This window comes from Heloderma suspectum, chromosome 1, assembly GCF_057233095.1.
Source record: "Heloderma suspectum isolate Gila_16-S chromosome 1, 16-S_ref, whole genome shotgun sequence".
Classification (NCBI taxonomy): Eukaryota; Metazoa; Chordata; class Lepidosauria; order Squamata; family Helodermatidae; genus Heloderma; species Heloderma suspectum.
In genome coordinates this window covers 287746802-287763450 of record NC_139458.1, presented here as the reverse complement: position 1 = coordinate 287763450, position 16649 = coordinate 287746802, and the positions used below count along the sequence as shown (strand labels likewise).

General features: G+C 46.4%; 1 protein-coding gene across 1 annotated transcript in view; it reads right to left on the bottom strand.

Moving 5' to 3' along the window:
* The window catches only part of MLIP (muscular LMNA interacting protein), a 68428-nt gene that overhangs the window by 2837 nt on the left and 48942 nt on the right, over nucleotides 1–16649 (bottom strand). Inside the window, exons 13-15 of the mRNA XM_084830955.1 lie at nucleotides 10405–10458; nucleotides 5703–5862; nucleotides 1663–1707 (exon numbers count right to left, since the gene is read on the bottom strand). Coding sequence (XP_084687081.1) covers nucleotides 5704–5862; nucleotides 10405–10458 — 213 coding nt within the window. The 3' untranslated portion in view covers nucleotides 1663–1707; nucleotide 5703. The remainder of the gene's footprint in view (nucleotides 1–1662; nucleotides 1708–5702; nucleotides 5863–10404; nucleotides 10459–16649) is intronic.

Genomic DNA, 16649 nt, shown 5'->3' with positions numbered 1-16649 from the left:
TTATGGGGTCAGGGAGACTCTGAACACATTAACATCGCATCACACGCTTTGTTTTACCACACGTTACTGGAAGGAAGAAGCGGAGGAGATGCGGGCCTGCAGTTGGAGGTAGCAGCCACACATTTCTAGTAACATCTGTTTCTGCCCTGGGGTTTCTTATGCTGTGTAAAGAAAGCTGATGTAGGGCCGCTACTGAGTGTTCGGTGTTGGATCTGAGAGTTCATATCCTACCCTCAATGCACAAACTAAATGCACTGGGCAAGTCACCATCTATCATTCTCAACTCCTCAGGTAGTAGAATTGGGTAGGTGCAGAATTACCTGTTTCGTGGAACTAAGTGATGAAGATTGTAAAACCCTCTGGAAACTATCAAAGATATGTGCACACAATGAGAAAGGTGCAGTGTAATGACTAAAGGCAGAATCCAGTGGTGAATGGCCATGAGCAGCCAGCCCCACCAATTCCTTTGTGGCACCCACCACTCATGCAGTGGAGATTTAGCACTTCTGTGGGCAACCTGAAATGAGTGGGCATGCTCATTTCTGGACTGGAGCAGGGCAGCGGAGCGTGCACGAGGGGCTTGCCCCCAGAAGCGCTAAATCTCCGTTGTGCAAGTGGTGAGCACTGCTTACACAACTGAACAGAAGTGGCGGTGAGCCCTGCTTGTGGACAGGTGACATTGGATACTTCCCAATGTTTGTGAACTATGAGGCTCTGTGACATATCTCGCCTTGGTCCTGAGGGCTTTCGAGACAAACCGCTATTCTCTTGGCTTCAACTCTGCTTTGGCCCTCATCTGCAATATGGGGTTTATAATGCTGGCCTACTTGACAGCACTGTTGTAAATACTATTAAGGTGATGCACGTGAAGTGTTCTGAACACTTTAGGCACTATATAAATTCTAAATGTTATTAATAATTATAAAAGGCTTGCACCAATCCTGCCACTCATTAAAATCACTAGGAATGGATTGGGGCTAGGCCTTTGAGAGAACTGGAAGTTCTATGTGCAGTGAGTATGAAGGAAAAACATGATATCTGTCAGGGTGGACACTGAGCCCATAGAATCCCAGAGTAGTTCTGATGCTGAGGAAGAGCAGTCGCTCCTTCGGGAGAGAAGCGCGCTCCTTTTTTCCCAGGACCAACAGCTGACGGAGCTTCCTCCCACCCACATTCCTAGTTTAGAGAGCAGTCCAGGGAGCGACTCAGCACAGATAGCAGACTGGGGGGGATGCGCAGCGCAGACGCAGAGAGCGGCGCCAAATGGTTCGTGCTCAAAGAACAGTTGCGCCCAGAGGATCCAAGGGAAAAGGGGAGGGATTCTCCCTAGTCCTTATATTCAGGGGTCTGCCAGTAATTGCCCTTCAAACGGGGACCAACTGTTCTAACTTAGGGCATAGGGATGCTGCTGCTCAGATCTAGTTGCTACCTGTAGAGCTGTTAAGTTGTAAAAGAAGAATAAAGCTTTGAAAAGAATCCCTTTGTCTGTGTCTGGACTTGGCTACTGGATTAGACTGAGAGCCCTCCAAGGAGCCCTTGACAATATCAATACATGGCCAACATATGCGTGCGTTATTTGTTAAGCTTCAGAGTCACTTATTAAATGATTCGAGTGTAACTGAACCAGGGATAGCGATGATTTCAAAGAAGAAAACGTAATACCTGTGCTTGCTCCTAGACAGAACAACTCACAGTGGCAACCTTTGTCTAAAAGAGAAGACAAAAACATAAGTAAGTACATAACAGACCTGTAGTGCTGTACAACGCTAGGATGGCTGCTGAGCTTTTCACAAGGATTAGACAATAAGCACGAAAGAGTCATGCGGGATCAGACCAAGGGTCCATCTTGTCCAGCTTTCTGTTCGCATAGTGGCCAACCAGCTGTCGACCAGGAACCCACAAGCAGGATACGAGTGCAACAGCACCTCCCGCCTGTGTTCCCCAGCAAGTGATGTACATCAGAACATAGCCTCTGATACCGGAGGTAGCATTTAGCCATCAGGACTAGTAGCCATTGATGGCCTTCTCCAGGAATTCTCCTCTTAGTGGATAGTAGCCACATGTATGAGTGTAAACCTCCACGTACATGCACGCTACAGCTCTGTAAGGTACTAGGGAGGGACAGGTGCGGATGGCTGCTACCATGTGTCCTGCTTGTGAATCCTTCTGGAGCAGGTGACTGGCTGCTCTCACAAGACAGGAAACTAAGCTAGATGGACCCGTGTTCTCATCCACAACAGCAGATTTGTATTCTTATAAAATGGGCTAGTTAGCACTTAAGGTACCTGTCAGCAGAGCCAGTACAAATTCTCCTGGTGCCTGAGGTGGGGAAAGCACTCGCCACCACTGCCCACTGCCATTGCTGTCACCCTCTTCCGCCCACCTGCCGTGTCTGTCTCCCTCCTCCCGCTCCACCCATTGCATTTGTCTCCCTCTTTCCCTACCCCTTACTTTCCTCATTGCTGCTGCTGCCCACTCTGCAGGAAAAGCAGCCAACACAGCTCTTGGGGCAGCCATACCCAGATGCTTGGCTCGGGGGGGGGGGGAGTGTCCTTCCTTAGAGTGAGGCATTGTGGGAGGAGGGGTGTCCCTGCAGACTATGCTGCAGGTGATCTCCAGGGACAGTCCTGCTCCCACAGTGCATCTGGGCGTGGCCGCCTCTCTGAAGAACAGCACCGGCCCCATTTCCAGCCAGTGCATCTCTGCAGAGAGCTTGGCCACCTGCTGGCTCACTCTCAGAGGATCTGCAGAGAGGACAGCAGCAATGGGGCAGGGAGACATGGCAGTGGCAGCAATGACAACAAAGACAAAGGGAGGGAGCATGGTGGCAGCAGGTCTTCCTAGTGGCAGGGAGGCATGCAATTCACCACTCCTCCTACTCCGCTATCTTAGGTGGGGGATTCACCCCGCCTCATGAGAGGGCCAGCCCTGACAGTAAGTACAATATTTCAGAAGTGTCAGTAAGACTGTATTCCTTGCCCATCTTGGCTCATTATGAGCTGCAGAGAGAGACTGGGTAAGGGGATCAAGGCGGTGGTGAATGCCTCCCTTGAGGAGGGAGTGATGCCATCAGCCCTCAAGGAGGCAGTGATAAGACCGCTCTTAAAGAAGCCCTCCTTGGATCCTCAAGTTTTGAACAACTTTCGCCCAGTCTCAAATCTGCCATTTTTGGGCAAGGTGATTGAGCGGGTGGTGGCGGTGCAGTTGAAGGCACACTTGGAAGAAACTGATTATCTAGACCCATTTCAGTCGGGCTTCAGGCCTGGGCATGGGACAGAAACGGCCTTGGTCGCCTTGGTAGATGATATGAGGAGGGCTCTGGATAGGGGTGAATGCTCCTTCCTTGTTCTCCTCGACCTCTCAGCGGCTTTCGATACCATTGACCACGGTATCCTCCTGGACCGCCTGGAGGGGTTGGGCATTGGGGACACTGTATTGCGGTGGTTCCGGTCCTTCCTCTCCGGCAGGTACCAGAGGGTAGCACTGGGAGAGGAGGTTTCGGACCCATGGCCACTTACTTGTGGGGTGCCACAGGGTTCCATCCTCTCCCCGATGCTATTTAACATCTTTGTGAAACTGCTGGGGGCTATCATTAGGAGGTTTGGCGTGCAGTGTCATCAATATGCGGATGACACGCAGCTCTACCTCTTGTTTAAATCTTCACCAAGGTTGGCCGTAGAATCCCTGTCCAAATGTCTGGAGACGGTGAGTGGCTGGATGGGGAGGAATAGGCTGAAGCTGAACCCTGACAAGACCGAGGTACTTTTGGTGGGAGACAAGAGGAGGCTGGGGGATGTTGACCTGGTGTTGAATGGGGTACGGCTACCCTTGAAAGACCAGGTCCGCAGCCTGGGGGTCATTTTGGACTCCCAGCTGTCCATGGAGGCTCAGGTGTCAGCTGTGAGCCGGACAGCGCTGTATCAACTCCATCTGATACGGCGGCTGCGCCCCTTCCTTCCCGACCATCTGCTCCCATTGGTAGTACATGCCCTGGTCTCCTCTCGTTTAGACTACTGTAATGCGCTCTACGTGGGGTTACCCTTGAAGACAGTTCGGAAACTGCAGCTGGTACAGAACGCGGCGGCTCGCCTGATTAAAGGCAGCCGCCGGCGAGATCACATCACTCCAGTGCTGAAGGAGTTGCACTGGTTACCAGTTGTTTTCCGGGCCAAATTCAAGGTGTTGGTTTTGACCTTTAAAACCCTATATGGTTCCGGCCCAGCCTATCTTAAGGAGCGCCTCCAGCAGCACCAGACAGGCCGCTTAACAAGCTCAGCCTCGGATGGCCTTCTCTCTGTCCCATCAGCCAGGACAGCTAGACTGGTGGGGACGAGGGAGAGGGCCTTTTCTGTGGTGGCCCCCACTCTGTGGAACTCCCTCCCTAGGAACTCCGTCATGCCCCCTCTTTAATGAGCTTCCGTCGTGCATTAAAAACGTTGTTGTTCAGGCAGGCATTTGGGGTGGGTTAGGGTATTTTAGAAAATATTTTTATTGTAGAATTTTATTGTTTTAAACTGTTTTTATTGTATGTTGTACATCGCCCAGAGTGGCTGGGTGACCAGCCAGATGGGCGATTAATAAATTTAATAATAAAATAAATAAATAAATAAATAAGCACTCTTGAAACACAGTGGAATTTACTTCTGAATAGACAAACACTCTTTGGATTGGGCTAACCAAATCCGAACCAATTTTCAGAGAGAACTCAACACGTGGCTGCCATTTTGAGTGACGGCCCTGTGTTTTCTATCATGTCTACCCTAAAAGTTCTAAGTTAAGCAACATAACTATACTAACTTAATTCACCTTAAGTAGCAAAGGAGTGGGTTTTCCAGAGTGCAAGCATGTTCACATTGATAAATAATTCGATCAGTTATTGGCTTCCAGAGCATTCTGTGGTGTCCTGCTCTGACATCACATGGAGTTTTCAACCATTAATTGTGATGTCTTATTTTTAGCAAATAAAGGGTATTATCTTACACAGCATGCCAGACAGCCTATAATTATATTAGAGGCACTAGAGGCTAGAGAGTGATGCACTAATTCACTGATGACAAATAATAGGAACCTAAAACGTCCCAGTTATGAGACACAGCTTATGTGCACAACATTGAAAAGCCCACCATTATTTCTTTTCCAGGAGAATGACAGGTAACTTATCTGACCTGAACATTATATGGTGCCTACTGAGCCTTCTTTTCATCTGAAGATTTTAAGTTTTGAAAGGTTATGCTCATAAGAGGCTCAACAAAGAAGATATCCCTTCATTCATGAATGTGGAATATTCAAGGTCTATTTGTCAGGGCACAGCAGGGTCAGATGATATGGTCTAAGATGGTCTGGTAGGGTCAGGTTCTGGAGCAGGAAGACAAGGAGAGAGAGGCAAGGGAGTCTGTCTAGCACCCTGGCTCACAGGTGAGTCCTCAGACTGAGAACAACAGTTCTGTAATGGGCCCAAGCCAGGCCATTACTGGTTCCTCAGGTCACTTGGTCTGGCTGGGCTGACAAAGCCACAGTACTGTCTCTGGCAGCATGTCAGAGGTGATACTGAGCAGAACAGAGAACAGGCTGGAAGCGCCTTCTGCCTTAGAGCTACCCTGGCGGTGGCTGTGCTCTGCTGCAGCATGCTCAGTCTGAGACTTCTGAAGCGTTATGCAGTTACAGAACAAAAGGTGGATCCTGAACAGGAATTACTGCTGTACCTTAGCTGGGTTTTGTAGAACTATTCCCAAGTTCTCCTCTGCGTAGACAGTGATCTCTGCTGTGAGGTTTTCCATTGTCTGGAAAGTTTCCTTTGCTTAGATCTTTCTTTTCTTGGCAGACTGGCAAACGTGGCTGGTCTTTTCTTCTAACTGAACAAAGCTGTAAAATGTGCGTTTAGAAAATGCATCGTTGTTTTGAACAAAACACCATCTCTTTGGTTGCTTGCTTTTGAAGGAGATGGGGAAGGAAAATGAGCTTTCAGAAGAAGTGGATTTGGGAAAGAACAGAATAAAAGTTTAACTACAGAACATGTTTTTCCCAGGTTTGTCTAGCAGAACTGCTACTTTCTTTGAGGGCTGCCACTTATGAATTGTCAAAAAAAGAGAGGAAAAGCATCACCAAAAAAAGAGGATAAAACTTGCATATCCTAATTCGTATGTATAGATGCAAATTTAGAGATTATTATTATAATTTAAACAGAAATGCAGCGGATCTCACCATACTGTAGAAGCCTGTGTGCCTGCCTGTTCAGTCTGCTGTCGAGGTGCTCTTGATGCGCAGCATCAAGGCCCAGCTCTTCCTTCTGAAGATTCTTCATCTTTAAACTGCAGTTGGACCAGACAGCCCTTGCAATAGAGGATGGTCCTCTGTAAAAGAGGAAACTCGGCCACCCCACTTTCTTTTATTGAAATGAACTCAAGAAAGGATTCTCAGAGGAGCACGGGAAGGATTCTCGGAGGAGCACGGGAAGGATTCTCGGAGGAGCACGGGAGGGATTCTCGGAGGAGCACGGGAGGGATTCTCGGAGGAGCAGGGGAGGGATTCTCGGAGGAGCACGGGAGGGATTCTCGGAGGAGCAGGGGAGGGATTCTCGGAGGAGCACGGGAGGGATTCTCGGAGGAGCACGGGAGGGATTCTCGGAGGAGCAGGGGAGGGATTCTCGGAGGAGCACGGGAGGGATTCTCGGAGGAGCAGTGGAGGGATTCTCGGAGGAGCAGGGGAGGGATTCTCGGAGGAGCAGGGGAGGGATTCTCGGAGGAGCAGGGGAGGGATTCTCGGAGGAGCAGGGGAGGGATTCTCGGAGGAGCAGGGGAGGGATTCTCGGAGGAGCACGGGAAGCTGCCTTATACTGGGTCAGACCAGTGGTCCATCCAGTGTCTACACTGAGTGGTGGCCCCCCACTGCAGCCTCAGACAGGAATCTTCCAGGTCTCACGCAGCCTTGCTTGGAGGTGCTGGGGATTCAACCTGGGGCCTTCTGCATGCAAAGCAGGTGCGCTATCTAGGGTGGCCAGGTGTCTTACTTTACAGAGGACAGTCCTCTGTTGGAAGGTGTCCTCTGCTTGAAGGGTTGTCTAGTCCAAATCCTGTTCAAAGATAAAGAACCAGAAGAAGGAAGAGTGGGAGAGGGTTAGTTTAGTCTGTGCTAGTTGAGAGTTATGTCAATATTACTTATTTGTCCTTTTGCATTTTGTGCTTGTACTGCTTTGTTTGACTATAGATCATGTAAAATAAGGTTGTGATGACTGCAGAATATTTTAATGAGAGCTATTTATGTATCTGTTTTGTTTTGTTGCAGAGTGCCCTTGAAAAGGGGGTTTTAAAACCCAAAACGTGTTGGACTTCAATTAAACGTCTTCACAATTATCCAACTTGCAGTACTTCATTGTTCAGGCACCTGGAGGGTTCGCTCCTTCAGTCTGCACGGTATTCTGGTGCCTTCCCTCTTCATTTGCTCAGAGCAGGAGAGGGGCCTTGAAGCTGACCAGCAACAGTACGCACCTGGACAGCAGACTGAGGAGCCACACAGGTCACCTGATCACAGTCTCACCTCCCCCCCCCCAGTGAGTTAGTCATTATTTCTGCATTTGTATCTACACATATAAATCAGAACATGCAAGTTTTATGCAAGTCAGTGTTCTCTTTTGTCTTCTGCTTTGGTGATGCACAATTGGCCCCCCTAGCACTACAACTGAGCTACAGCTTTTCTGGTTTGCTATGGTTCCTCTGGCCTGCACAGCCTTAGTTGAAATTTCCAAGCACTGAAATATCCTGCAGTCTCTATGATTGATGTGGCACAAGCAGTGCACTACACGTCTCCCTAACCTCTGACATACAATAGGAGGGCATGAGTGGGGGGAGGGGGCTTCTCAGTTGTGACACCCAGACTATGAACTGTTTGCCTGGAGAGGTACGCTTGGCCCCCTCACAGCCCACCTTTTCTTAATGCTCAGGCACATTCATTGCAATATGGGCAGTCCCTTAGCCATTTAGGGCTTTGAAGGTTAAAACCAACACCTTGAATTGCACCCAGAATGCAATTGGCAACTAGTGCAAGTTTTCAGGACAGGTGTAATACGGTCCTGATACTGTGCACCAGTTAGCAGCTTTGCTGCTGCATTCTGCATTGATTGAAGCTTCTGGGGTAGCCCCATATAGAGTGACTAGAAGAAGAGAAGAAAGATGGAGGCAGGGGTAAATGGAGGGAGAGTCTATGTTCATTCTTGAATATGGAATAAAGCCTTTAACTTGGTTCTAGTAATGTATTCCATAACCTGCGTTTCCAGTTATAAGGTTTCTAGTTCTCGTGTTATGGAGAACAAGCTGAGAACTTGGGCCTGAAAAGCCTGGAGCCAGGGGCAAGGTCTCAGTTCAGCATATATTGGAGGGGCTCTTCATCCTTTGGGATGACAGAATTCAACAGGCATCTTAACAGAACAAATCTATCCTGAAAAGCACACGCTGAACAAGCAGAATCTCAGGTAACTATGGAGAATTATCCATCTAAATCTCATAAGCCAAATCCTGAAGAACTGTCCAACTCCTCCCCACATGGTACATGAACTGCACGAGGTCAAAGAAAGTTCAGATTCAAGGATGTGGTAGTGATTCATTTCCTGCTGAAACAACACTTAAGGTGCTTTGAAGATGGAGAAACTGCCTCCAGCCCTGTTACACCAGAGACAGGAAAGCAGAGATGGTTTCTGCCTCATTAGGGATGGCTGCAGCATTCCAATCAAGATCCTAGGATGAATGCTAGGACTCTTCAGACCACGTTCTAGGTGTTCTGTCACTAATGGAGGTGCTCATGGATTATGCTGTATTATATTCCAGTATTCTTATTTATATCTCACAGAAAAGAACATTCTTAATGAACACTGGGTCATGAGTGCCTAGTCAAAGGGCCATTTACTCTGCATAACTAAAATTGGTTACATTTTGGCATATGATTTGTCAAAGTAAAATAATAATGTTTCAGGCTGCAAAAACCATTTATCTATTTAGCTAATTACAAGTCCCCTGGACTGCAAGGAAGTCAAATCAGTCAATCCTAAAGGAAATCAACCCTGAGTGCTCATTGGAAGGACAGATACTGAAGCTGAAGCTCAAATATTCTGGCCACCTAATGCGAAGCGAAAACTCACTGGAAAAGACCCTGATGCTGGGAAAGACTGAAGGCAAAAGGAGAAGGGGACGGCAGAGGATGAGATGGCTAGATAGCATCACCAATGCAATGAATATGAACTTGAGCACATTCCGGGAGAGAGCGCAGGACAGGAAGGCCTGGCGTGCTATGGTCCATGGGGTCACGAAGAGTCGGACACGACTGAACAACTGAACATCAACAACAACAAAGCTATTTTTTTAAATAATGCCAAACAGACACATGTACACACACACATTTTGCTTCAGGATATTAAATTACATTTCAGTAAAGAAACCAGTAACTATTTATAACACCCATGCTTTGCTTTTAGTTCATGGCTACTATCCCTTTGTGCAACAGATATGACAACTATATTCTATTAGTGACCATGACAAACCCATATGGAGGAATAAATGAAGCAGTACTTTTCCATGAAGAAAGCTGAGGCAGATAGTGGATTTAATACAATAATGTCCAAGGAACTACTTCCTCACCCCGTCAGGGTGGACATAGCAACCCCTAAATCTGGACTTCTAGCAGCTTCTAAGGCACGAATGAGCCCGTCAACTTCCACCAACAGGAAATAGATGGTACAGCACGACTGGGCCAGGCAGCTCTGGAGCACAAACTGGTGACAGGAAGTAACTTCAGCTCATGAAAGTGACCTGAGCTCTGTGGGGAAGGCTTTGGGAAGTTTAAATTCGGGGCTGCGGTGTGGGGAGCACCTCCCTGAAAGTTTTAACACTTGTGGAGATCACACCTGGATTAGCTCTCAAGCTTGCTTTCATTGCCACAATGGAACTTTAGAACAACATGAGTCCTTTTCAGATATTATCCAAGAGCTAAATTTTTGTTGAGTTGTTAGTTCTCTGATTTTATATGTTTTAATTGAGACTGGGGTTTTGTTTGCTTTAAATGTCTAACGTCTGACTGGTGACGCTCAGGACATTAAACTCCTTTTTTTGCCCTTATGAGGCGAAAATAAGGGCTGTCACTTAAATTGAGAGCAGATAAGACCAATGGTGCAGCTAGGTAATTTTAGACCCTGGACCTATGCCCCTCCCCCACTTTAGATGTCTGTGTTGCATTACCTCATTCATGACAGACACAACTAACATTTCTGTTTCCCACTGCTGCCGCCACTGCTCCATGCTATACAACTGTTGTAACATTCCTGACATGTTCGAGCAAAATCAAAAACAGGAAAAAAACAAACAAACTGCCAGCCCTCATAACTTTGCATGCCTTTAATAGCAGAAAGTGCCGGACCATTACCTCTGTAGAGCTGAGTGCTTCATTTTCTGGAATAGGCACTATTGGGTGAGTGGGCTGCAAAGACAAGAAAGAATATTACCAGGCAGCTTAAGTACCCATGCTGGCACAGAATGGCATAAGCATGAAAAACACTTCGCTTGTTGGAAATGAAAAGCCAATGCAAGGTTAAAAGTTTGGCGTTTGCAAACAGGAATGTTTGTGATCTCCACATGTTAACTCATTAATTCATTCCAGTTCTATTCTGCCCAATAGCCAAAGCTTTCTCAGTAATTTTCAAAGAATAAAAACCTTAAATTCAATAATGTATATAACATAAAAAACATTTATGTACAAAAATAGAAGCAGACAGCACACACACACACACATATATAAAAACAGTTTTAACTATCAACAATAAGAAATCCCAGGGCCTGATTTAAAAACTTATATGCTTATGCTGCCAAATGCCTGAGAGTAGAGGAAGGTCTTAACTTGGCGCCAAAAAGATAACAACATTGGTGCCAGGCAGCCTTCACTAGGGGGATCATGCCATAACTTGATGTCTGAGTACTCCCTGCGCCACATTATTAGCAAAATGCCATCCTCAGGATGGGCAGTATCTGTGTGTGGAGGGGTGGTTTGTGTACTCCAAAGCCCCTGGAACTCTCTGCGGTGCATCCCTATGTGCAGAGAGAGCCACCCCCACTCGCTTTGCAGGCCAAGCCTCCAAATCTTGCTTAAGAATTGGCAAAGGCTCGTTTGTCTCTCACTGCAACAGTAGCCCCAAGACGAGTACTTCACTTTTCCCCATATGATTGACAGTGGTGTAGTGCTAAATGTTGAAGTACAGGCGCTGATCACGACAGTCCCCATAGCCACCCCCTGCCTCCAAGGAGAGTCCAAAAATGCAGGCAGCTGTATTGAACCGTATCAACAAACCAGTTCTAGTAGTTTTCACCTCCACCAGGTCTTCTGTAAAGGCCTTTGTAATGGGCTTTCATTGTCCATTCAAAACCAAGCTATTGAGGACTGCAGCTAAGCTCAGAAGGAACAGGGAAGTCGTCTGACCAGGGTGGCTGATGACATCAGTGTTTCTGCTAATAAAAAAAAGTGCTGGTGCTGTGTCCCTGTGAGCCCTGGCTTCACTACACCACTGATGACTGAACAGGGAAAGCGTGCATGCAGACACCCTTGGGATGGGGGCTAAACCTCTTCCCAGTCTCTTTGGGCCCCAGCCACAGAGAATGTAAGCCTCCTCCTGTCTGCGTAGCTTGGCAGCATACTAGCTGTATATCAATTCCACTAGCTTAGATGGCTTTAAAACGGAATTGTTTGTTTGTTTATTACATTTATATCCCACCTTTTTCCTCCTTAAGGAACCTGAGGCGGCATACATAATCCCTACCTCTCCATTTTATCCTTGTCTGCTTCCCTGTCTACCACTATTTGTCATGATTGCTACAAGGAACCTCCATACTTGGTGGCAGTCTCCACTGAATATCAGTTGCTGGGGGCCAACAGTGGTGGCAGGCCATCCCCGTCAAGGTTCAAGCCATGCTTGTGGCCAGTCAGAACCATCTGACTGGCCAATATTGGAAACAGGATGCTGAAGTAGATGAACCTTAGTCTGATGGTCAAACTAGACGCGACTTTAATTACAGTTTTCAACCCTGCGTTTGGGACTGGCCACGTCTCTTTCTTTAGAAGGTGCAGCTGCTGGTAGCGCCAATCCAGATCAGGATCGCAATGTTGCGGGAGGGGTGTTAACCCTACACACACACATACACACGCGTGCGCGCACACACTGCAATTTTCCTGGAGAAAGTTGCCTCTCTAAATCAGCTACTGATCCCATTTTTTAAAAGAAGTTAAATTGGGGGCAAATAGCAGCTGGGAGGGGGAAATTTCAGAAAGAATGCAATGTAGGCAGAAAGGGTTAACTCCCCCTCTCTGTGGTCCCAATCCAGATCAGGGAGCCCACAGCTGCTTTTTTTTTTTTTGGTAAACAAAGAGACGTGGGCCACTCCCAGGCACAGCATTCAAAAAACACAATTAAAGCCAGGAAAACAGAGTTCTGGTCCTATCCTTAGCCACGCACCCCTGCATCTCCTCCTCCACTCCTCACCCTCCCATCATTGAGGGCATCATTGCAGAGGGGAGCGAGCCAAACCCTCTTTTCCAAAACCGCCCCTGCCCTGCTCCCCCAAATTGAGCAGGCTGTCTGGGCCCTGAGCAGGAGAAGGTAAGGAATGCTTCCCTCTTCCAACTCAGAAGCTACCTTCGGAGTGGGGGTGGGCAAAGAGGCAGTGCTGTACCTTGCCCTCCTTGCCACCTCCCTGCTTCCAAACCTGGCTCCTGGTTTTGAACTAGTAGCCCTGGATCTGCCACTGTATCCGCTGAGTCCCTGCTGGCTGTGGCCAGGATATGCAAGGTCAGGGTTGATGTCAGGGTCTCCATCCAAGTGCAGTGTTTTACTTTACTCCACAGCCAAGAATGGCAGCCATTTGCTTATACGAGAAAATGAAGGGTTGCATACAGGGAACCATGGGATCGAACCTGTTCCCTGACTTGATGACTCTAACCTTTGTGAATCAAGCTGGTTTCTAGCTGAATAACCCTATTCTTCTTGGGTCTGATTCTTGGTCACACAGAAGTGTGACAGAAGCTTGGAAGCCGGGAATTTATTTATTTACTTGTAAAATTATGTGCGAGTCCCTTTTTGGCCCTGAAAGGGCCCCCCCAGATGACCTGCAACTGAAAACTTCAAGACAATTTAAAAACTTTAAAACATCACATGCAGCCAAATTAAGAGCAGGAGAAAAACAATTTTAAAAATGGAGTGGAACTAATACATTTGCAATCATACTAAAGCCACCCAGAACAAAAAAAGTTTAAATAGCCTGTCTAAACTAAATAAAGAAGGGGCAGTCTAACTTCATAAGGAACAGAGCTCAACAGTCAGGGGGCCACCACAGAGAAGGCCTTATCTCCTTGTTCCCACCAACCTAACCTGTCTTGGTGGTGGGACGTACAGAAGAGCTTTCAAACCGGATCTTAAACTATGGGCAGCTTCATATGGGAGGAGGGAGTCTTGAAGATATCCTGGCCCCATTACCTTTAGGCCTTTATAGGTAAGTACCAGCACCTCGAACTGCACCAGAAAACAAATTGGTAGCCTGTTGGCAGTGCAATTGATGCAAGTCTGGTATAATATGGTCAACAAAGTGTGCCCCAGAGAGCAATCTGGCTATTGCATTTTGCCCTAGGTGAACGCTCTTCAAGGGCAGTTCCTTGTAGAGCTTGTTACAGTAATCTAAAGAGGAGGTGATTAAGGCATGGATTGCTGTGGCCAGATCTGCCTTCTTCAGAAAGGGGCACAACTGGTGCACCCATTGAAACTAGACAAAAACAATTCTGGCCGCAACAGCTACCTGACCTTCTAGGAGCAAAGCTGAGTCCAGAAGCACCCTCAAACTGTGAACCTGATCCTTCAGAGGGAGTGCCACCTCATCCAGAAGATGCTATTGCTCCAATCCTGGATTAACTGAGTCCAGACAACCATTCAGGACTTCCACAGCATGGTGGCCTCTTGGCACAATTTTACAAAGAGAGATAGAGAACAGTATTATCAGCATAATGACGAGACCCAGCCCCAAATCTCAGGATGACCTCTCCCAGCAGTTCCATGTAGATGCTGAAAAACATAGGGGACAATGTAGTGTTCTGAACATAGGCCAGTGACCATGGGCCAAGCAATAGTCCCTCAGCACTACCTCCTGGAAACATTCAGCTAGGTAAGGTCAGAAATACTACAACACAGTGTCCCCAAGTTTTCTACTGGTAAAATGCCCCAGAAGCATATTATTTATTTTTTATTTATTTTTTATTTATATCCCTCCATTTTTCTTCTTCCAAGGAACTCAAGGCAGCTTACGTCTCCTCCTCTCCATTTTATCCTCACAACAGCCCTGTGAGATAGGTTAGGCTGAGAGTCAGTGACTGGCCCAAAGTCACCCAGTAAGCTTCATGGCCGAGTGGGGACTAGAACCTGGATTTTCTGAGTTCTCAGTCGAACACTCTAACCACTATGCCACACTGGCTCTCACCAGTGATGGCATCGAATGTCATTGAGAGATCCAGCAATACCAACATGGACACACTCCCCTGTCTAGTTCCTGGTGTAGGTCCCAGAACTGAACCCAGATTGGAAAGGATCCAAATAATCACCTTCATCCAAAAATCCCTGGAGTTAAGTCACCATCACTTATTCTAGGACTTTGTTCAGAAAAGGAATGTTGAAGATTGGCCAATATTTATTTATTTGATTTATACTCTGCCTTTCTATGAAGAAATATGACATGCAAGGCCTAGTTATTTAGGATGGTGGGATCCAATCATGTTTTTGTGAGTGTGTCCCTGCCCCAAGTAGTCCTATCACAGGTTCTTTTAAAGGAATTGGGACACAGCCGTCCCCCAAGGAAGCATTTACCCATCCTGGCAATTTGTGAAAATAATAACTCTGCACTCCAGGTCATAACTATGCAGCTAAGAAAATATGTAGTGCAGATTGAACTCCAAATTATTGCAGTTTCTATGCATATAGAGACTGTGCTGACAGGTGTAGATCAGGAGCCTAGTGAAGAGGTGTAGGTCAGGGGTTCCCCCTCACTTGCTCAGCCTCTCCTCTCCTCTGTGAACATCTGAAAAGGGCTGCTGTCACTGTTCTTCCTCAGCCAGCTGTTCTTTGGCAATTTCTGTCACAGTACTTGCAACTATGGAAGATTTCATAACAGGTTAATTAGGGTTTTATTCCTTTAGCATAAGGGACTGGGTTGTGTTTGCTGTCAGTGTTTTGAAAGGCATGGTAGATCACCTGCAGCCACTTACAGCAGTAACCTGGGATTTATGGAGAATGTTTTTGCAGTAAGAGTTCTTTTCATCTCAATAGAGCTATATAGCTTTGACATCAAGGACTAAAGTTGGCAACTGGCAAAAACCATAGCAACGAAATCGTGTGGCTCTTTTACTTTCCATGTCATTTCTGCCTTGTTTAATTAGTCCAGTGTTTATCTCTTTCAAACATTCATTTGCTCTGGGCATTTAAGACAGGCAGATCTGTTGCATCCTGATGTGGGTTGGGGCGGAAAGCATTTAAAGTTTGCAAAATGTTTTGTTTCTAACAGATTATTCAATTTATTTCTACAGCAACCGTTAACAACTCTCATATATATACAAGTATATATGTGTGTGTGTATATATACAAACAGTCACACACACACACTGTAAGAAGTTATGTAATATTTATTTACTTCATTTGTTTCCTAAACTTCTTCCAAGGTGCTACAAGTGGTATATATGGGATTGTGACAAAATATTAAAGACATATATCCTAAATGTTCTGTTCAGCTGATAATTAAACATTCATTTCTATTATAAAACCCTCTCTGATAAATAGCAAGTGCTTATTCTGATACAGTACTGATAAGTACTTATTCTGATACAGGCAAGCATGGCCTTGGTGTACAAAAGGAAGCAGGACAAAGGCTAATAGAGTTTTGCCAAGAGAACACGCTGATCATAGCAAACACTCGTTTCCAACAGCACAAGAGGCAACTCTACACATGGACATCACCAGATGGTCAATATCAAAATCAGAGTGATTATGTCCTTTGCAGCCAAAGATGGAGAAGCTCTATACAGTCAGTAAAAACAAGACCGGGAGCTGACTCTGGCTCAAATCATGAGCTTCTTGTTGCAAAATTTTGGCTGAAATTGAAGAACGTAGGGAAAACCACTAAACCATTCAGGTATGACCTAAATCATATCCCTTATGAATATACAGTGGAGGTGAGGAATAGATTTCAGGGATTAGACCTGATAGACAGAGTGCCTGAGGAACTATGGACGGAGGTCCGTAACATTGTTCAGGAGGCAGCAACGAAATCCCTCCCAAAGAAAAAGAAAAGCAAGAAAGCAAAGTGGCTGTCTGATGAGGCTTTACAAGTAGCTGAGGAAAGAAGGGAAGCGAAAAGCAAGGAAGAAAGGGAAAGATATACCCAACTGAATGCAGATTTCCAGAGAATAGCAAGGAGAGACAAGAAGGCCTTCTTAAATGAACAATGCAAAGAAATCGAGGAAAACAATAGAACGGGAAAGACTAGAGATCTCTTCAAGAAAATCGGAGATCTCAAGGGAACGTTTTGTGCAAAGACGGGTATGATAAAGGACAAAGAAGGCAGGGACCTAACAGAAGCAGATGAGATTAA